The sequence below is a fragment of the Fukomys damarensis genome, unplaced genomic scaffold (genome assembly GCF_012274545.1).
Source record: "Fukomys damarensis isolate Sample0158 unplaced genomic scaffold, DMR_v1.0_HiC HiC_scaffold_12, whole genome shotgun sequence".
NCBI lineage: Eukaryota > Metazoa > Chordata > Mammalia > Rodentia > Bathyergidae > Fukomys > Fukomys damarensis.
The window spans coordinates 4,099,789-4,121,673 of NW_022900924.1; the positions used below are offsets into that span (position 1 = coordinate 4,099,789).

At 51.8% G+C, this 21,885-nt stretch overlaps 1 protein-coding gene across 2 annotated transcripts in view; it reads right to left on the reverse strand.

Annotated features, from left to right (window-relative positions):
- Nucleotides 1-2,165: 2,165 nt before the first annotated feature.
- Nucleotides 2,166-21,885, reverse strand: part of Tbc1d10a (TBC1 domain family member 10A) — a 35,402-nt gene continuing 15,682 nt past the window's right edge. The window contains exons 2-9 of one of the 2 annotated variants that reach the window (XM_010603775.3): nt 13,492-13,591; nt 9,410-9,517; nt 5,793-5,899; nt 5,033-5,147; nt 4,893-4,958; nt 4,127-4,316; nt 3,896-4,050; nt 2,166-3,082 (exon numbers count right to left, since the gene is read on the reverse strand). In XM_010603775.3, coding sequence (XP_010602077.1) covers nt 2,606-3,082; nt 3,896-4,050; nt 4,127-4,316; nt 4,893-4,958; nt 5,033-5,147; nt 5,793-5,899; nt 9,410-9,517; nt 13,492-13,591 — 1,318 coding nt within the window. In that variant the 3' untranslated portion in view covers nt 2,166-2,605. The remainder of the gene's footprint in view (nt 3,083-3,895; nt 4,051-4,126; nt 4,317-4,892; nt 4,959-5,032; nt 5,148-5,792; nt 5,900-9,409; nt 9,518-13,491; nt 13,592-21,885) is intronic. The other variant, XM_010603776.3, reaches the window with a different exon arrangement.

Sequence of the window (21,885 nt, forward strand, 5' to 3'; positions counted from 1 at the left end):
GCAGGGTGGCGCCCGGGACTTAGAGGAGCAGCAGGGCGGTTCGGTCCACGCCGCCCGCTACGCCGTGGACAGGTCCAGCCCGGCGCCCAGACATCTGGCTCCTTGATGGCCACGCCCCGCCAGGCTCAAGACCAATACAAGGTGGCCACGCCTCCTTAACGCCAGGATTTCGGCCCGCCTAGCCCCACCCCGGAAGGCTCCACCCGCTAGCCCCGGCGTAGGAACCAGCGCCAGACCCCAGCGCTTTGGAGTTCTCCAGGCTCCGCCCGAGCCGTACCCCTCACCGGCTCCGCCCTTCCGCAGGACTCAGCTCCTCCGGGTTTGGGAGCGTACCGGAAGCAGAGGCCGTGTCCCTCCAGGTACCAAGTGGATAGACTGAAGTCACTGAGAAGGCCTGAAGAACCGGAGCTTGGCTGGGACCGGAACGTTGGCCCGAGCCCCTGGAGCGTGGAGGCACAGAAGCCAGTAGTGCAGCCTCAGGGACCCTGTTTTGCTCCCCAGTGTCCGGGACAGTGCCTTTCTCTGCCCTTGCTGTAATGGATGCGGGGGCAGGGCCGCAGAGCTAACTGAGGTGGGAATCCCCAAAGCAAGGGCTGCCTGGGATTGGCATTGATAATACCCCTCCCGGCTTTGTGAGTGGGCGCTGACCAGGGTGGCCCTGTTTTTCTAATTCCAGAGGACAAGGCTACTAACCTCAGAGACGCGAGTCTTGGCCACCTCTTTCTGAGCAACACCCGGAAGGTAGCGCGCTGAAGGTGCCCGGGGCCTCTGGCTTAAGGTCCCGCGATACAAACCAACCCCAGAAGTGCTCGGGCTAGGAATGCCCTGGACCCAGGCTTGAAGGGACAGAACCATGAAGTCAGCCCTGCTGGGTACTCAGACCTCAGACACTTGAGTTCTTCCGAGGCCGCCCCAAAGCCTGTGGTGGAAGCAGATCCCAAGTGGTCTCCGCACATCTGAACTGGCTTCAGGCCCTAGGAGGCCCCCAGTTGGCAGACACCAAGATCTTATCCCGCCTCTTGCAGCAGGCATCAGCAAGCTCAGGTTGTCTCGGTGGCAGGACCCAGCGTGCTGCAGAGGGCTCTAATCTGACCCAAGCATCCTTAGGCCTCAGATCCGAGGCTCTGAACCAAGCAGGGTAAGCAGGCCTCCGGCGTGATTGGGCCTGCCTGCTCTGGAGCCCTCACCACAGATGGAAACCTGGCTAAGCCTCATCCCTGACCCCTTGGGATTCCCACGGAACACTGCAGGAGGACTGGGGGGAGGGTGTCTCAAAGGCTGAGCTCTTCTCATCAATGGCAGGTGCAGATTAAGGTGGGAGGCCGCAGCAGTGAGGGGCAGGAGGCAGGAAGTGGGTAGGCTGTACTGAGTCTCCTGTGGCCATGCGCTTCCTTAGGCCTCAGTATCCCCAGCTGTTTCAGAACACGATGTTCTAGGCCCAGGGGGATGCCTGAAAGCTCAAGGGGAGGCTCTGCTTCTCCCTCTCACTCCCTCACCCCCTCCCGCTGCGGCCTGGCCCAGCTTGGTCTCCTGCCAGGAACAGCAGCTATTGTTTGACTGGAAAAGCTGCTTCCTCAGCGGCGTGTGTGTGTGCGGCCTCTCCCAGGGACACCCTGTCCTCACCCTTGCTGGTCATCAGGTTGTGACCAAGCATCTGCCTGGCCCCAGTGGGAGTCAGGTCACCTGGTCAGGAGAGAAAGCTGAGTGAGGGGCTCTGCTTGTAGGGGTGGGTTCCCACTCGGCCCCGATTTTACCCGTCAGCGTGGCACACGAGTGCTCAGTAAATGGAAGGCGGCATTTTATCAAGGACCCAGACGTCCTCCGCTCGCCCATCTGCCTACCATGGAGGCCTGCCTGAGCATGTGAGGACGTTCATCCTTGTGCCAGCCCCTGATCCAGAATGAGTACTCAGAAGCTCACTGGGGCCTTGAAGGGGTAAGAGCCTGAAGTCACCTCCTGAGGAATATCCCTTCCGGCCTTCTTGATGAGGAGGAAGCAAGGCCTCGACAGTAGGCTCCAGCCCCAGTGCCCTAATCTACGGCAGAAGTAGACATGGGCACCAGGGATGGGGTGAGGGAAAACAGGAGCCAAGAACAGAGGCTGGCCCTGTACCTGGTAACTCCTCTGCCAAAGGCACTCCTCAGAGAGGCACAAGCAGGGCTGGGCACAGGAGGAGCTCTGTAGGGTGTGGAGTAGAGATGCTGAGAGCCAGGGAAGCGGCCCCTCCCCGTCACTAGCTGCGCACCAGCTCTTTACACAAGCCTGTTTATTTCTGTACAAAACCACCTTTCTATTTTACACGAAGAGCACCCCACATGCTCCCCTCATGCCAGTGCCCTGTCCCTAGGAAGCATCCTCAGGAGAAGGGAACTGAGGCCCCACCCTCTCGGCCCTAGCTTCTGCCTGTGCCGGCTGGGCCGGCCTGAGTTCCACTCTAGAGAAAATAAATAAAGAGACTCAGGCGGAGTCTGTGGTGGGCCAGCCAGACTCTGTCCCGGCTTCTTGGCCAAGCAGTTGGGCCCTCAGGTAAGCAGGCCCTGGAGTGTCAGTCCTCGAACCAGGTAGGGGTGGAGAGACCCCGCCCTGGAGGCCCAGGCTGCCGAGGTTACAAGTAGGTGTCCTCACTCTCTTGGGAGGTCAGGCTCTCTTGGGAGCAGTGATGGGCTAAGTCCTGAGGAGCTGAATCCTGGAGAACTGGATCCTGGGAAGCTGGGTCTTTCAGGGTCACATCCTGTGGGGCACATGCATCTCCTCCAGCGGTAACTGCTATGGCTTGATTGGGGGCTGGGAACTTGTCTAGATGCCCACTTGCTTTTTTCTGCTTCTTCTGCTCCTTCTGAGCATGCGTGGACAGTTTGGGCTTGGCCTTGGAGCTGGGGAGAGGTACATCTGGGGGCAGGCGGATGGACGGTGAAGGTTGCAGGGCAGCCCTGGGGCTGGGCTCTGCATCCAGGATGGCCTTGGCACCGTGCAGCCTGGGTGGGGAGCGGCACTGCAGTTCACCCCGGGTTTCCTGCCAGCGCCGCAGCTGGATGAGGTGTTCACGCTCAATCTGTCGCTCTGTCACAGGCAACTCCACCACCTGCAGGGGCAGTTAGAGGGAGAAGGGCACCAGGAAGAATGACCTTTGCCTTCTCCTCACCCCCAACCTGGGCCCCACTTTCCCTGGCCTCAGGAAGGATGGGGGTCTGCTCCTAAGCTGTGGTCACGCGTCCCAGAGCAGACTGCCTGGTGCGCTGGACCCAAAACACACACTGCCTCAGAGGAGAAAGCTGCCCACAACTCACAGGCCCACTTGCCTTACTTACTGGGCAAAGGTGTGAGGCTCAGACAGGGCAACACCCACTCTCAGCCATGTCCCATTGCCCAGGCAGCCACTTGAACTCTAGTTCCACCACTTTCTGGCTACTGACTCGGGGGAGGTACTTGGTGATCCTGCCTCTGGGCGCCTCCATTTCCTCTTATGTGAAGTGGGCATAGTGCCACCGCTCGCAGTAGCTCTGGAGAACCAAGTGCACAAGTGCCACTGCTGCTGCCCTGCACACTGGCACCGTCCCTGCCGCAGCCTGGCTCTGGCTTCCACCCAGAGAAGCTGTCTATCCACGTGTTACCTCCTTACAGTTGGAGAGCCAGGAATCCCAACGGAGAAAATGAAGCCCAGGCAATGACTGCAGGACCAGGGAGGAAGACAGTTCCTTGTCCAAGCTCCCACATGAGAGAAGGCGGGCCTGCAAACCTCAGCCTGTGTCCCGCGCTCCTCACCCAGACAGCATGATGCGCTCCACCTGCTGTCCCTGCCTGCCAAGCTGTGGGCTGGCACAGATGACTCGCCTTTGCAGACGGGGTTCACCAGGCCTCCCTCCCCACTGTGACAAGGGGCAGACGTGGGCCATACCTCCTGAACCAGGAATGCTTCCTGCATGATCTTGGGGCTGAGGCTCCGAAGTTGTTCGATGGTCTCATACTGGCCCTGGCAGGCTCTGAGCTTCTCAGGAGAGCCCAGCGCGTGCTTCAGCAGCACCAGCCCCACCCGGAAGATGATCTTGACTCCTGCATGGGGGGCAGGCGGTGAGTGCCAGCGGGCCTGTTAGGTGGTTCTCTGGCATTGCCCAGCCCAGCCCAGTACCTTCACAGAAGAACATGTCCCAGACGCGCAGCACAGAGCTCCAGGGCAGGGTGCGTGCAAAGGCGCACATGAACCACTCTGTCATGTACAGTAGTGGGTCGATCTTCTGCCGACTAAGATGCTTGTGGGCCACAGGTGACACCTTCTGCAGCAGTGAGAAGAGGATCTCACCGTCCAGCTGGATCGCCTCCTGGGGGGACACAGAGTCCACATGGCCATGACCACCTGCAGGGGCTCCTAGCACCAGGTGGACATTTATTTACTCATCAGGTGGCTGTTGCCTGCAGGGTGCTGCGACAGAGCCACGAGCAAATTAGACACAGCTGGTCCCCCTCACGGGCTTGCAGAGCACAGGGGCCCGCCACACAGGCACTGGGTAGAGGTAAAGGGGAGAGTGCCGCAGGCATGGCAGGTATGAGGACACTTAGCAAGCACATGCTAGGAAGGCTCCTACCTGGTGGGGTCAAGGAAAGCTCCCCTGGGCTGAAAGCTGAGGGAAAACAGGATTTTTCAGGGGAAGGAGAAGGAAATGCAGCTTCAGACAGAGTTTTAAGCCAAGGCTGAGGCAAGAAGGAACTTGGTGCCCTGAAGGAATTTCACCCCTGCCAAGTGGCCAGCGTAGCTGGGAACAGAGATGCAGATGAGTGTGGAATCAATGATGCCAGTGCCCAAGAGACTCGACCTTGGCAGGCCTGGAGGGCTACAGAGATAAGGGCCACGGGGGACGTCCAGCCTGGTGCAGGCCCCAGGCCAGCTGAGCACTCACCAGTTTCTCACTGTAGTAGCCAGGCAGGTACTTCTCACAGATCTGTACCAGACACCAGAAGGCTTGCTGTGGGTGAGAGAGGCATGAGGCCTTGCTGCAGGGGTCTGTGCCCCACCCACCCACGCCCAGGGATGGCAGACCTCGGCAGGCATGTGCATGAGCAGCACGGCAGCAATGGGCGCCTGGGCCTGGCAGTAGCCCTCCTCTGGCCGATACAGCGTGTAGGCCTTCAGCACGCGGAACAGGTCCTGCTGGCTGTGGAGAGAGCAGGCAAGGCCGTGATGAGGGTGTGTCACTCTGCTGCCGACCACCTCTCCTGTCCCCACCGGACCAGACCTGCCTCAGGATCTGCCCTTCCCTGGAGAAGGACGGTGACCTGCTTGTGGTCATCAGGGGTCCGTCTCCCACCGTAGCTCAGAAGGGAGTAGGGAGAGGCTTTCCCCACAAAGGTGAAGGCAGGGACAGGACCAGGGCAGGACACCAGAGAGATACAGGGCAAGAAGATGCTGCGAGCTAGAGGCAGGAACCCACCCCTCACTGAGCAACTTTCTCCTAGGCATCTGTCTCGGTCCCCTTGCCCACTTATCTTTCCCCTCTTGCATAACCTCTGCTCACCCAACCTCCTCTAGTTCTCTTTCTCCCAACAAACACCTCTTTCCAAAGAAGGCTATGCCAGGCCAGCTCCAGCAGTCTAGGGAGTAGATGATGAAAGCTGACCCAAGGGTCAAAGGAGACGCTAACAGCACTATCAGACTCAAACCAGAGCAGAGAAATGTTAATGGAGAAGCTTAGGGCACCGAGCTCCTGGGCTCCTGATACCCTAAATTCACTCTACCTGCTCTCTTCCCTGAGGCACAGGACCTATATTTACCTTCCACCCCATAGGCCCAGCCTGCTCACCCATGCCCGCCCCGGGACACAAACATCTCATGGAAAGGAAACTGCCGGTGCAGGTCACGCTCAATCACGTCCAGCCACTTGGGGTCCCCAGGAGACATGTCCAGCTCCTGAAACAAGGGCAAGGGCACAGATCAGGGCAGCACTCCCACCAGGATGTGGCTGTTCCAGCTAGCAGAGAAGTCCTCTACCGGGGTAGCTCACCCAATCCCATCATGAGACCTGGAAAACAAGGGAGGAAGCTTGGAGAAGGGCGAAGGAGAAAGGGAACAGGGCCCTGGAAAGCCTGTGAGGCGACCCTAAAGCCAGGAAGGCCTGTGTGGGCAAGAGCATCCGTCCTGGTTGGGCTAATTTCTAGGCCAGTAGCGGTGAACTTATGGCCCGCATGCTGCAGCTGGCTGTTTGTTATCACTGAAAGCTCTAAAAGGTTCGCCATCCCTGTTCTAGGCCCTATAGTCAGGACTCTGTATTTAAGGATGTCCTTAAGACAGAGAGCTAATTATTCAAGCAATAGCTACCACTCATTTCCACAGCTCAGTGCTAGGCACTAAACTGAGTACCTGTAGGCCTCACTGATGCTTCAACCCCACAGATGAGGAAAGAGTCAAATGAAAGTCACTTGCCTAACGCCGTGTAGCTAGAAAAATGACAGAACCGGGACTAGAAGAAGTGTGTATACGTTGTTTTTTTGGGGGGGTGGGGTACCAGGGATCGAACTCAGAACCTTGCACTTGCAAGGCAGGTGACAGCACCGCTGAGCCAAATCCCTGGCCCAAGTGTCTATAAATTTAGAGACACCAATCCCAGAACCTCAGCTGCTCAGCTCCCCATGCTGGTGCATCACCTGTGCAGGAAGGGGTATTTGTGTGTGTGATCTGCACAGAGCACTGTCTGGGAGGACAAGAAAACCATCAAACCATTAGCATTGGTAGCTTCTCTGGGTGCTGGTCTTTCCACAAAGTTTTACTCTCTTCTTTGAACTTCCATGAACATTTTAAGCATGTGTAACTTTATAAAAACAACAAAGTATAAGAAAAATCATTTTGAGCTAGGCATGGTGAATCAGCACTGGAGAGAGAGGCTGAGGTAGGACAATTGCCCCAAGTCTGAGGCCATCCTGAGCTATACAGTGAGTTCAAGACCAGCCTGAGCTACATGGTGAGACCCTGTCTCAAAACAAAAGAAAAAGAAAAAAGAAAAATCCTTTCTCAATCATTTGAAATGTTCTCTATCTTGATTTGCGTGTCATTACATGGATATGTATTAATTGTCAAAGTTCACTAAACTAAAAAAAGTTTACTAAACTGTACACTCAAGATCTATGTGTTTTACTCTGTAAATTCATCTCTGAAGTTTTAGAAAAAAACAAAGGTAAATGTGAAGGGAACACAGAGGGTTGAGCAGAGAAACTGAGCAAGTACAAGTTGCTTGAAGGGCAAGAGTGACATCAGGGAGGGTCCTGGGGAGCAGGCCTCACAAACCCACCAAGTAGGCACAGACCAGCACCAGCCCATTTCCCGCTCAGGTCCCTCAGTGGGGTATCACAGCACTGAACTAAGGGATCTAGAATACCTGGAACTCAACTAGAAAATAAGTCCCGCAAAAGGAGTGCTCAAGGATGGACAGCGGGGCAGGGCTGGTTTCACAGTAGAGTGGGCGGGTGTTACTCTCTGGATCCCCGTGAGCCCTTAGTGTGTGTCCTGTGCACTTCTAGGTGCTGAGCATGATTCAGGGTTGCTTCAGTCAGAGGGGAAAAGGTTCCCTCAACTTCTGGTGGTTATGAAGTACAGGACCTGAGAACCCCCTAGGAAGTCAGTTTCCGGGGTTATCTGGCCCCTCAGTCGTCCAAGGCATCTGGACACAATGGGTGAGTGAGACAGGAAAAGGGGTAGCTGCAGGGCTGAAAGGAGAAGAGGTGCCAGGAACCACAGACAGGTGTATCGTGGCAGGCTGAGGCTGCAACCACCAGGCCAGAAACCTCTGTGAGCCTGAGCAGTGCTGCTGCTGTAAGGTGGAGTCAGAAAAGGAAACAAGGTATAAAGGTCCTTTCTGCCCAAGGAAGGAGGAAGAAATAGCAAGTGTGGGGAAAACAGTCACCAAGGCCTGTAGAACCTTACGTGACTGCCGCGGTGGGGTCAGCTGCCTGGGCCGAGACTTTGACAGGAAGGCCCTCCAGCACAGGAAGAAGTACAAGCTACCACCACAGCCCCTTCCCTACACCCCTGTGGGGGCAGTATCCCATCCCTATCCGCTAGGTTACCCTCAGGCAGTCCTTCCGGGCATGCTGGTAAACCACCCCTGGTCCCCAGGACTTCAGGACATGGAGAAGGCCTTCCAGGCAAATCTACCTTCCCACACAGCAACCTTCCAGGCATCACGGGAATAGCCAGTTCCTCTGTGGACATGCCACTCCACATACACACGCACAGCACTCCGTGCTCTGTGACACATGCTGTGGACGCTCCTGCTCATCTGGGTAACTAGGAGGCTGGCTGGCCAGGCTGCCCATGTTCTTGGCCCTCCGGCCTGGACCTCTAGCAGCCTGATATACAGACTTGGGGTGAGGCTCCAATCCCTGAGCCAGGACGTAGCCCCTTGCAATGGAGGAGATGTAGCTGGGAAAAAGACTGTGAGGTTGAAAGGCTGCTCTAGTGGCCCCTGCTATGAGTGCTCTGTGGGATAATCCAAACAACCTGATTCAGCACTGCCCCTAGAAAACACCCTACCTGGCCCCCCTTCCCCCAGCAAAGAACTCTCACTCCCTCCAGGTCGAAGTCAGGAACCCTAGGCCTCTCCGCTTTGCTCTTGCCACCTTTCTCCGAGAACAGCTCTGGCCAGACAGGAGTGTGCACTGAAGCATGAGAGATATCAACAAAGAGCTGGTGGCTGGAAGTGCTGTCTCACTGCCTGTCCTCAATCCCAAGGGCCTGAAAGAAACTCTATGCCTAGGGCCGGGCCCGGCAGGTAAGTCAGGCAAGCATGGGGAAGCCTAAGGGAAGCAGTCTGGAGGAGCTGCCCAGCTCAGTGAGGAGAGGGGGTGGTATGCTGGCTACCATGGGCCTGGGGCACAGGGGAGGGAAGGGTGCGCAAGGGGGCATTATGGCAGAGGGCACTCTCTCTGGCTACTGACCGGCTCATGACCCCTGAGGACAGTTTGACTCTGCCACTCCAGGGCCGATGGCCCCTCAAGCAATACAAGTAGGCTGTGTCTGGCAGGAGAAAGATCAGAGGATTCAAGGCCAGGCAGCGTGGAGGGGCCCGTAGTTCTGCTAGGTAAGTCCCCAGAGGCCCAGAGCACAGGCCCAAGACAGTCAGGGGAGTGGTCTTTGTGTCCCCCTCTAACATCTAAGAGCTTAGAGACAGTGCACTGAAGCCAAGAAACCAAACCTGTTTAAAAGAAAGAGCTGGTGTTGTGGGTGGATAATCTGTTCATCTCACTGAGGTCTGCTCAGGGCTACAGCCTTGGACAAACAGAGCTGCCAGCAGTCATGGGTCCCCAGGACTAGGCCACGCTGGCCTGAGTGAGGCTCCATCATTTGCTGAGGTCCAGGTCAGAGCGTGACGGATGACTGCCATGGGAAGACACCCAACCCAGAGACATGGAAGGAAGGGAAACTCACGTCAAACTTTCCGGGGTTCTGTTGTAGCTTCACCTTGCCTCCTGACAGGTACTGCCAAGCACGGCCTCGTAGAGAAGGCGGGATTCCCTTCTGGCACCGCAGGCGGATCTGAAAGTCAAAAGAACAGCTGCGCCTAGGCATCCTGGCCCCCTCCCCCTGGCAGGTCCTTGAGACAGGCCCCTGTGCCGGGGCTAGGCAGGCCTCCAGTGAGCATATCTGCAAGAGCAGAAGGGGGGAAAAGAGAGGACTTTCCTACTGCTGCTACAATACAGATCCTGTGGTGAGGACAGGGTCCTGCAATTAGACGTTACCACCAGGTGATGGCAGAGGACACATCCTCTGGTCCAGTGACAACTCAGGCCTTCCTGAGGTATGCCACAGAACTCTGGATCCCCATGACTACAATCATCCCTCAGCATCCACAACCCTCTACAGACACCTCAATCTGCTAATACTCAAGTCCTTTATACAAAGAGGGAGTGGTATTTGCATAAAACCTACACACAACCTTTATTTATTTATTTATTTATTTATTTTTGAGACAGTCTCTTTTTTTGTTTTGTTTTGGGTACCAGGGATCAAACTCAGGTCCCTGTGCTTTCGAGGCAGGCAGTGGAACCACTGAGCTAAATCCCCAGCTACATATAACCTTTAAACCAGTGATAGTGGGGCTGGGGATTTAGCTCAGTGGTGCCACCACCTGCCTCGCAAGCGCAAGGACCCAAGATCGATCCCTGGTACCAAAAATAAATAAATAAACCAGTGATGGTGAATGTTTTAGAACTTTCAATGATACGAAGATTCCGCATGCCACAAGTTCACAACCACTGCCTTAAACAATCTAGAGATTGTTTATAGCACCAAATACAATGCAAATACCGCGTAAATAGTTATACTGTGAGCCAGGCATCATGGAGCGTGCCTGTAATCCCAGCACTTGGGAAGCTGAGGCAGGAGGATAGCAAGTTCAAGCCCAGACTAGGTAACTCAGCAAGACTCGTCTCAAAATTTTAAAAAGGGCTGGAAATGTAGTTTGGTGTGAAGGACCTAGCTCAATCCCTGGTACTGAGAAAAACAAAACAAAAAAGGAAAATTGAAATTTTTTCTCTATAGTAGGTAAAATTATGATCCCACATTCAGAGATCCTCCCACCCCCTCACCTGCACCACACAGACCAGAGGGATCCAGCCCTGTACACTTTCTCCTTCATTGGCCTCTCACAGATGGACAAAGAGACTGGCTTCCCCAGGGTGTGGTCCCAGGGTGTGGTCCCAGAATGAGCCTCTGAAGGCAGCTGCCCTGACCCACCAAGGTGGGTGAAGGCAGAGGCACTGTGTCTGTGGAATGTCAGCAGAGAGGTCTGCTGATCAGAGACCCCCTCAGCCTGTGCCTTAAGCAGCCTGCCCTGGACTCAAGGAGACAGGCACCCAGGGTATGACAAGCACAGCTGATGTGGATTGGAACACTGTGCTAACCTGACGCCAATCGCTGCTCATCAACTTTAAGACCAGAACGATGTCACCTACTACCATACTTTGCAGGGCTACTGCAAGGATTCCATTAGAAGGGGAAAAGCATGCTCCACATGACACTCAGTCTGTGGTCAGTGAGAGTTTCCTCTCCACCCTCCATCCTAGAGAGAAACTTGCCATAGAAGCCCCAGGGCCTCAGCTTCTGCCTACCACCACCTCACCTGGAAAGCCCCTCAAACAGTCCCGCTGGAAGCTCTCTGAAGGGGCACAAAAGCCCTGGCCTTCCTGACGATGAGCACAAACAAGAGAAAATTTTCCAAGGGTCAGAGAAAGTCAAGAAGCAGGAAGGAGACAGGCAGGCAGGCTACAGGCAGTGGGAAGAGCAGCCAGACTGCTCACAAGAGCCAAGCGAGAGCTTCTGGGACTGCTTGGAAATGGGAGAGGAAGGGAACAGAAGGGAACTGCCCCAGACTCTGGGGACAGTTTCTTCCTGCTGTGGGACAAGGGTCACCTTAAGGAAGCCATTTGGGGCAGGCTTTAGCAATGGGGTACAGTACAGGCCAGAATCACAGGTCCTTCAAGCTCCCCCAACACTGACCCCTCTCACCATTAGGCAGCCCCACCATCACACGCCCATTATACATGGTCTGCTACAGGAGGCCTGAGGCACGTTCAGTCCACTGAGGTTCCCCAGGAGGCTCTGCCCTCCCTCAGGCCCAGGGCTTAGAAGTGGGAACAGGGAGTCAGTAAAACCAGCCTTTCCCATCAGACCTCTGAATCCTCCTCAGAAGGGATAACCAGTCTCCGAGGCAACGCCTTGGGACGAAAGGTCACTGAGGACAGCTCAGTGAGCCCACACCCTGACCTTCTGAACTCTGGTAGGGAAGGGTCCTACAAAGACAGCATTTTAGCCGTTGCCCTTACTCACATGGGCTGATTTCTGTCCTGGACCTAGCTGGAAGGAAGGCACATTCCCAGTAGGACTACGGAGGAGTCCAGCAGTGCTGGGCCTGAGCCTGCTTCCCAAAACAAGTATTGTCCTTCCCAGACCCAAGCCACAGCCAGGCAAGAAGAGCCCATGGGGCACGGCTCGCTGCGGCCACAGGAAGAGTACCCTATGGTGGTCTTGGTCTGCAGGAGCACTGGGGTCACAGCCTGAGGACTGCTTGGGTTGCACATGCAGTGGAAGCCTCTGCTGAGCAGGGCAGCCCTCGGACTCCAACCACAGTGCCCAGAAAGCAAAGGGGAAGAGGAAGTGCTGCTCAAAGCTCTGCTGAGAGGAGTTTGCCGCAGCTCCCTCTGGAATTTATGTTTGCCAGGGTGTCTGGAGCAAGAAGGCCAGCAGCACAGTGCCTGACAGCCACCAGTCACCACAGACAGATGGAGAGCAAGCTGCAGCTCAGGGAAGAATCTGAAGAAGGACGAGGCAGGAAAACATACCCTAAAGTCAGGCTGGAGACAGTCGATGAGTAATTGCCTTAAAAATATTTAAAAAGACAGGAAGAGAGGAAACATTTTCTAATAAGCAAAAAAATGAATGCCCTAAAGCCCACAAAGAACAGCAAGAAAGAACCCAGGCTTGCATGAGCCTTTGCCCTATGGCACAGGGCTTTACCGTCTATAAAGCACTTATAGTCACCACCTTGGGGGAGCCTCTCAAAAGGATTATCATTTCCCTGGACCAGGGAAGCCAAGGGGGGAAGATAGATAAAGTTACCTGGCCAAAGTTATACAACGAGGGATGAGCATGGGCCCAAGTGCATCTCTGACTTTCTGCCTGACCCCGTTACCAGAGGGCCGAGACTAGACCAGAGCTGAAACTTGTGCAGAGAGGCTGCAGCTATGAGCATCCATACAGGCCTCCTAGGACGGGAGATAACGAGGCCCTGCCGGGGGTGGCCAACAGCACCAACACACAGGCCTCCGAGTGGTGGGCAAGCGCCGGCTCAGAGGGTGAGAGAGCAAGTGTCTAAGCACAGCCGGAATAGAGGAGGGGTGCTGGGTGTTTAAATTTCTGTAAGATTATTTGTAACCTGTGAGGCTACTTTCTTTCTTTTTGCTTTAGCCAGGAGGCCAGACAGGAATCATCAAACTAATCTAGAGGGTGAAGAAGCCCCTTCCTATGCCAGTTAAGAGGGCAGGTGCTAAAGTTCAGTTCTTGATTCTGCAGGCCGTCTGTAAAGTCCATACTGCCATCACTGCTAACCTCACAGGGGCACGGTAAGAATTACTGTGGATAAGACAAACACCCTCAAAATTCTCCCAAGACAGCTGTTATTAGTACTGAAAGGCCTTCCCTGGGTGTGGTTTGTATTTAGGGCCTTTTTCTAGCAGGGCTAGGGCAAAGCTGCCTACTAGGGTCACTGGGTGAAAGCAGCTTTAAGGTTAACTCCAGGACAAAGCTCTGTGTGACTCTGAAGTAATCTGCCAGGGCCCAGCCTTCCCCCTGCCTTCCAGCCAGCTTCTGTTTCCACCCCTACCTTTGGCCCATGGAGGACACGTCAGGCAACATGGCAGTTGGAGAAGCCCCTGCTTTTCTAACTTGATGCAATTTCCCCCTCTTCTTCCTCTTCAGGCTGCCAATTCCCGGCCCAAGGCCAGCTTCCTCACCTTTTTGTGCTTCTTGGCCATCCATTTGTCCCAGTTGTTGAGCATGTCCAGCCACTTGGACTCCCTCTGCCTCAGCACCTCCAAGGGGACTTCTTCCAGTCTGTGAAGCAGAGGGCAGAGCCTGTCAGACACACCAAGAGGAGAAAAGGCCCTGGCTTCGGCGCCAGCACTTGCCTGGCCAGACCACATCCTCCTGCCTGTCTCTGCACTGCTAACTCATCATCACCCTGGGCAGATGAGAAGGAATGTGCCTCCTCCATGGAAGGCACAGGCCAGAGAGGCAACAGGTTCAAATGCCCATTCCCCTTATGTATCAAAGGGCCAAGGGCTACCATGCCCTCTGGGGCAAAATCTGAGAGTGTGCATCCGTGTACCAAAGCCAAGCACTCCTTTCTCAGGCCTACCTTGGTAAATAAACTTCTTAAGAGGGCCTGTGTGCTAGGAACAGAACTGCACACAAAAGCTAGTCAAACAAGTACAGAAATAACATACTTATCTCTTCATATGAACCAAACTAGTTACTCAGAGTTTCCCCAATTACATCCTGGCCCTTTCCCACCTATTACCCTTTACCCATGCCAGTCCTTTGGCCAGAATGCACCCTAAGATGTTCCTAACTATTAAAATCTTACACTTCATGGTGGGGATGTATCTCATCGGCACAGCATCACATACCCTGCCCGGCAAGCCCGAGGTTCTGAGTTCGATCCCTGGTACCAAAAAACAAAAAAATCTTACACTTCATGGGCTGGGGGTTTCAGTGGCAGCACACTTGCCTTGCAAATGCAAGTTCCTGAGTTCAAGCCCCCGTACCAGAAAAATAAATAAATAATAAATATCTTACGCTTCAAAGCCCCTTCCCGAGTCAGCTGTTATTAGTGTTATAACACACCACTGCTTGTATTTGTGCAGTACCTACTGACTGAACAGCTACCACAACTGCGTCAGTATTGATCTAGGCAAGGGCCTCTGGGTGCACTGTAAGGATGTGCTGCTGAGACTAGAACAAACTCCTGAGCCTTGTGGAGACAGTGTCTGGTGTGCAGAGACCAGCACTAGGAAGGCAGATGAACACCAATGCAGGCACAGGCAGACTGAGGTGGGGATCCCTGGCTTGGACAGAGGGTGCGCCAACTGACTGGGCTTTCTCCAAGGAGTCACAGAATTCATGAGTTCACAGAACTCTGAGAAGCAAACAGAAGAGTCGACTAACTTTTGCAGACTAGGCATTCTACCTGTGCTTTCTTACTTTCTATAGACTAATACTGGCAAGACGAACAAGAACAAAAAAATTATGCGTGCATCTCTCACAGAAAATACAAGCCTTACTTAAAATTATCTTAAAGTGGTGGATTACAGATATTTTACATTTCTTTGCTGTGCTTTTTGTGGCTTTTACATTTTTTCAATTAAGAAAGTATTCAAAAAATAAGAAAGTATTCAAACAGGGTGTGGTGGCACACGCCCATAATCCCAGCCCTTGGGAAGCTCAGGCAGGAGGATTGCCGTGGGTTTGAGGCCAACCTGAGCTACTTAGTGAAGTCAAACCCATCCTGAACTACATAGTGAGAACCTATCTCCAAAAAAAAAAGTACTTCATGGTATTAAAATAAAAATATTAATGACATGAGTAAACCAAGGCTTAGAGAAATAAGATAATGCAGGAGAGTATCTTACTCAGGGTCAAACAGCAAATCACTGGGAAAACTGGGACTCAGTTCCAAGCTGAACCTAGCCCAGAGCTGGCACTCAGTTCTGCCTGACTGCCCAGAAAGGGGCACAGCAGCTCTTGGGAGCAGAACAGGACATGGTACAGCTGGGGCCTAGCCCAGGCCTGGAGTCTCTGATTCTCCCTCTGCCGGAAGGAAATATGCTGCTGTAACTTCTACTGGCTAGAAGAACAGAGGGAGGGGCCTGGCAGAGCTGGGGCCACCAGGACACAAAGGGCAGGTCCACTTCTGCAGTGCAGTTTATCTGGGGAACTGCTCAGGCTTCAGAGCAGCCTTGGAAATGCACAGCTCAGAAGGGGCAAATAAGATCCCTCAACACACTGACGCAAGTTACCGCCCTTCAAACTGCTGTCCTTCTCTCTTAGAGGAGAACTAGAGCGCAAGAACATTCTCTTCTCTTCTTGGTAAGAGAAAAACAAGGTCCAAGCCAAGGTCAGGTACTTTACAAAAGGACATGCATCTTCAGGCAGTCCTCAAACCCCTATGGAGCAGAAACCAAAGGCCCCCAACTCCCCAGGCCGTGGTGAGTTCAACCACCTACAATGCACTCGCTTGTGCAGCAAGTTAGGGGATCTTTAGTTAACTAAATGAGCAGCTGCCCACACTGAGTCAACAGGAAGTTCTGGCAGTTATGGATGTGATAACGTTGATCCAGCCCCTCTCCCCATTGTACAGATGAGGAAACTGAGGTTCAGAGGGAGCAAGGCTTTCATCTAAGTCTGCCAGTTTCTAAAGAATCTCCCCCTTGCTGGGCGTGGTGGCACACGTCTGTAATCCCAGCACTCAGGAGGCTGAGGCAGTAGGATTGCGGTGAGTTCGAGACTAATCTGGGCTACAGAGGTCAGTCTCAACTACAAAGCGAGACCCTGTCTCAAAAAAACAAAAAAACAAAAAAAATCTCCCCTCCATTCTTGATGGTTTTAAAAAAAATTGACTTCGATTTTAAAAATTGGTGCTTTTAAAACAAGTTAAAAAATGAATAGTGATGCTTCAATTAAAGTTACAAAAGAGGGGAAAAAAGTCTCCCCTCCTTGTGATTAAATACAGCTCAACCACCGGGTCTGACTTTGTTGGTAAAATCTAACTGCAAGACAACAGAGGTACTCACTCTCCTAACTGTAGATACCCAGAGGAACATGAGCTCTATTTTAACTGATGACAGATAACAGCACTAGAAGTTTCAAAGCCCCAATGTCAAACCTCAAACCGGAATTTCAGCTGGGTACAAAACAAATGACTGTATTTCCTGGATACTAAAGCACCACAGATTTTAAACTGTATCATTACTTTCGCAAGATTTTCTCAAGAACAGACAAAATACATTGCTTCAAGTGTACATGTCAGTCAAAAGCTGTTTTGATTTTTAAAACCTTAAACTGGGAAATTTTTGTGGACATGTGATCACTTATGCAGCTTCTCCTTCAATGGCAGAGGTTTTGCTTTTTTGCTTTTTTTCTATTTTATTTGCAGTTCTACAGATTGAACCCAGGGTGTCATGTATGCCAGGCTAGCATGCTATCACTGAGCTACATCCTCAACTTTTAAAAATTTTGTTTTGAGACAAGGTCTCACACTAAGTCGCTTGGCCTCAGCCTCCTAAGCAGCTGGGACTATAGGTATGCGCAATCACAAAGCCCATTTTCCAGAGGAGTTCAATCTTCTTGGGGATGGTGAGAAGAAAGACACTAGAGATCTCTGGCCACTCCCAGCACTCAGCACAGCTCTAACTACAGGGTAATGTCTCTTTCTGCATGGCGTGGATCCCTGAAAACTTGACAACTCAGCCTCACTTTCCCTATGTGTGTAGACAGGATACATTGAGAACTGACCCTCGGAGAAGGCCCAAAGAGGAGCTGCAAGGATCAGCTATGGAGGAGTGGTCTGTACAAATCCCATAAGTAAAAACCCTGAGGTGGCTTCCTCCTGGCAGTGAAGAAAGGGCATGAGTCAGATACTAGAGAGAGAATCTGATCCTACGTAAGGGACCAAATGGTCCATCAGGGACACTACACGTCGGGACCTCTTTCACGTCCAGAAAACCACTCTTTCCTGAAAGTAGCCTAACCTACTGATAACAGTCAGTAGCCTCCAATAACGGTCCCAGTCTCCACTGGAACTCTGCCAGAGATGGGGCCTCATTACCTCCCGGGGAAAGTCATCCTATTTTAACAGTTTCTAGGGCTAAAACTTTCTCCCCCATGTTATGCCAAAATGTTCCTGGTGTCTTCTACCTATAATTTCAACACCCTCTGCCGAGGCTGCATAATCCTCAAACCCCTCTCATACCAGGTATACACACGTCATTCCCTGCCCACATCATTCCCTGCCCCTGAAACACCTTTTCTACTACCCTTTCTTAAGTCACAGTTTCCCTTTACAGCAATATACCATTTAAAATTCCAGCTGGGGGCTGGGAATTTAGCTCAGTGGTTCCACCGCCTGCCTCACAAGTGCAAGATCCTGAGTTCGATCTCCAGTACCAAAAAGTAAAATAAAATAAAATTCCAGCTGGGCATGGTGGCGCACACCTGTAATCCCAGCACTTGGAAGGCTGAGGCAGGAGGATTGCAATGAGTTTGAAGACAGTCTTAGCTACACAGTGAGTCACAAGGCCAGTCCGAACTGCATAATCAGATCCTGTCTCAAAATACAACAACAAAAAATATTAAAAACTCCAACTATGCCAGCACTCTGGAAGGCTAAGGCAAGAGGATGAAAAGTTCAAGCCCAGCCTTGGCAACTTGGTGACTTTGTGAGACCCCATCTCAAAATAAAAAATTTTACAAAGGGCTGTGGACATAGCTCAGTGTGAAGACCCTGGGTTCAAGCAAAAATAAAGACAAAAAGCACTCCAACTATAACAATAATAATATCAGCATCAACAAGAGTAACTGTTTATAAAGCACACTTAACAATTTCTTTCTCCATGCTTTACATACATTTTATTACATGTATATTTCATAACATCGCTACCATAATATTTTCCCAATTTCACAAATGATGCCAAGACTTAGTAAGGCTAAGTGACTTGCCAAAGACTGTTAAGGGGCAGAGAGCTACAACTAAAACCTAGGACTGTCTGACTTCATTGTCCCTGCTCTTGACACTTGCACTAAATTCACCCTCACAAGCTAAACCCTCAGTATCCACATAGCCAATGCTCCTGCCTGTCTGGGTGTCATTAACTACCTTACAACTTGAAGACCTTCATCCCGCTTAGAACATTGTTTCTTTCAGTATTTTTAAATTGTTACCCTCTAAGAAATACATTTCACAGCCAGGTGCATGCATGGGAGGATTGCCACGAGTTTGAGGCCAGCCTGGGCTACATACTGAGTCCAAGGTCAGCCTGAACTACTTAGTGAGACCCTGTCTCAAAAAAAAACCAAACCAGGGCCAGGGATTTAGCTCAGTGGCACCGTGCCTGTCTCACAAGCGCAAAGTCCTGAGTACGATCCCTGGTATAAAAGAAAAACAAAACAAAACAAAAAAACCAGACATTTCATACTGAGTAAAGTACACATATACATATATATATATATATGTGTGTGTGTGTGTGTGTGTGTGTGTATATATAAAACTAAAAACTATTTTATAAAATGAGTTCTCTTTACACGTACAAATGTACTCTGAATTTTTCAGTTAAATTTCATTCTTTTTTGTCTGAGACAAGGTCTCACTATGTAGCCTAGGATGACTGTGAATTTATTTCTGTTTGTTTGTTTTTGAGACAGGGTCTTACTATGTAGTTGAGACTGACCTGGAACTCACTATGTAGCCCAGGCTGGTCTCAAACTCACAGCGATCCTCCTGCCTCAGCCTAGTGCTGGGATTACAGGCACTGCCACCACACCTGGCCTGACCTTGATCTTGTCCTCTTTCTGCTTCGGTCTCTGGAGTAAATGCTGGGACTAGAGGTCTGTGCTACCACACCTGGATTTATTTCTTTTCTTTTAATAGCTGGTCACAATTCCTAAAGCTGATCTAGCACTCACCCATGAATCCGTCAAGACACGAATTAGGAAATGAATACTTGCTACAATTTGTTCGTATTGCTCAGCACTGTTCCTCCCAAATGGACACCAGATCTTGAACACCTCTATAACTTCCATCACACTCCTCACAGATGCACAACAGGTTCCTACCTGATTTTCTCCATGACATCATTACCTTCATTTGCACTGTATTCAGAGCTACAAATCACTTTTGCCTTAACAATTTTATTTGTCTTAATGACCAGTAAAGTAGAGCCCTCATAGATTAAGTACTATTTCCATTTGGCCAATGAGAGACTTTACCCAATCAGAGAAGTTGTATGACTTGGGCAAAGTCGCAAAGCTAGTAAGGGGCTGAAACAAGGCTTCCTCTCTGCAAGTATCTCATATGTGGCCTCAGCTTCTCCTAAAGAGAGCTGTAGGAAAAAGAGGCCCTTCTCCAGATGCTGCTGTGTGGCCCAATCTCGACCCCCAGGCCTGTAGAGACACTCTGACTCCCTCCTCTAGTGTCCTGACCAGTGAATGGCCTGCAATGCTCAGTGGGGCCAAGAGACTGGACAGGTATACGGGCAAGCACAACCCAGGTTGGAGATGGTAAGCCTGGGCCATCTGCTCTCTGCTACCAGTCCCATCTCCTGAGCAGGAAAGGCTCAGAAGAGACGAAGGAAGTGCCTGATCACAGAATCTGTCAGGCTCCCAGAGTAATGCTGGCCCACGCCATAACCCATGAGACCTGAGGGACCCCATTCCCTCAGGTTCCAGTTCCCTTAGCCTTCTCCAAAAATCCCAAAGGCTGGAGGCTGGCAAAAGTTCAGGGGACAATCGGATCCGAAGGCTGGGGTTTTCTCTCTTCTTGTCCTCCTAGATATCTGCTCTCAACCTCTCTAGCTTGGCAGAATCAACAGGGTGGTGCCCATGCCCAGAACTCCTGTATCCTGCAGTGGAAAATAAACCTTGGTCCCAAGGAGTCCGTCTAACCCTTCTTCAGAATTATTCCCCAAACTAGCCCAAATGAAGACAAATACAACCCCAAGCAGAAACAGACAACAGAAGTGACTCTCTCATATCATCCATCAAGAAGGCCAGTGGAACCTGAGGGAGAATAAACAGAGTGCGAAACGTGAAGTCAACAAACCTGGGTATCTATTCCAGCTCCTGCATCTACTAGCTGGAATATCATGGGCAAAACACTTGACCTTCTAAACCTCAACGTACTCATCTTTAATGGGACCATAATGCATACCTCATATTTTACAAGACTGCAATGAGGAATGAATGCATAGAAGAGCCCAGCCTGCTATACACCCAGCAAAGGGTAGTTATTTTCAGTTTAGCTAAAACTTTCACATCCCTTTTCTCATCTGACAGGTCCCCCCGTACACAGCCCTTAGAGATAAGACAGGCAGAGCAGGGTCACTGCCATTTACCTAGGAAGCAATTAAGGCCCCAAGAGATTATGTAATTTACTCAATGACACACAAACCATAATTCCTGGCTTCTGATCCCTGCTCTGCCACTTTCTAGCTGTGTGAAACAGGAAATGCTTCTCTATTCTCTGAGCTTCCGGTTCCTCATCTGTAACACTGGGCCCATGCCACCTCCTCAAAGAGCAGCAACAAAGATGACATGAAGCAGTAAGAGCTGACATGGCTGGAACACTGGCCATGTACTAACTCTGCCAAGCACTACATACAGGCACACAATTCCCCATACAAGTAGCTTTTATCACCTCCATTCAACACACGAGAACACTAACATGGAGCATAGCTGAGAATGTGCTCAACAGAACAGCCTGGAAGTGGAGGCTGCCACTACGCCATCTGACAGATATAAAGTGCTCCAGCATAACAGAGGCTCGGTCCTGTCACATTCCATTCCATTCTCCACCCTCCAATCTGAGAAGTGCAGCAGTGAAGAATGTAACAATGGAACCCACATTTGGGTTTCCAGAATGCAGATGAGGATATTGAAAGAAACCCCTTTATGGTGAGGAAAATTTGGGTCTGGATATGCAGAGAAAACATGGCCAGTCATGGATCCAGAGACAGTGAGGGTGGAGGAGCACCCTCTCCCACAACCAGGTAGAAGGAGAAGTGAAGATAAACAAAAAGCTGACCTACTTTGCACACTGGATAACAACCTCCAGAATTCATTATCTTGGCTGGGTGTAGTGGTGAACACCTATAACCCCAGCACTCAGGAGGCTGAGGCAGGAGGATCACTGTAAATTCAAGGCCAGACTGGGCTACATAGTGAGTCCGTCCCTTCTCCAGGTAGTTGGGAGGTCTGAGTCCAAAAGACAAACGACCCACCACAGCCACACCACGGGTGATGTGGAGAAGGGAAGATGGTCTACAGCAGCCTGGCATCTCTTCTGGCAGCCTGGCCACCTTGCCTTGGAGTTGGCTGGCCATGGCCAGGCCCGCCTGGTAAGAGTCTGGCTTGCTTCACGCTCTTCTTGCTCCCAGTGCAGGCAAATGCTGGGCTTGCCTCTCCTTCCCATGAGGCAGTCCCTGGCTCTGCTCCTTCCGGCCTTGGGTCAGTGCACAGTGGTAAACAGGTTCTCTCCACCCCTCGCTGGCCTTGGTGCCTGGCCTCTGCCCAACTCTCCGTTCTGCTCAGCTCCACCCCACTCCACGTAAGACATAAGACATGGCTCCTTTAGGCAC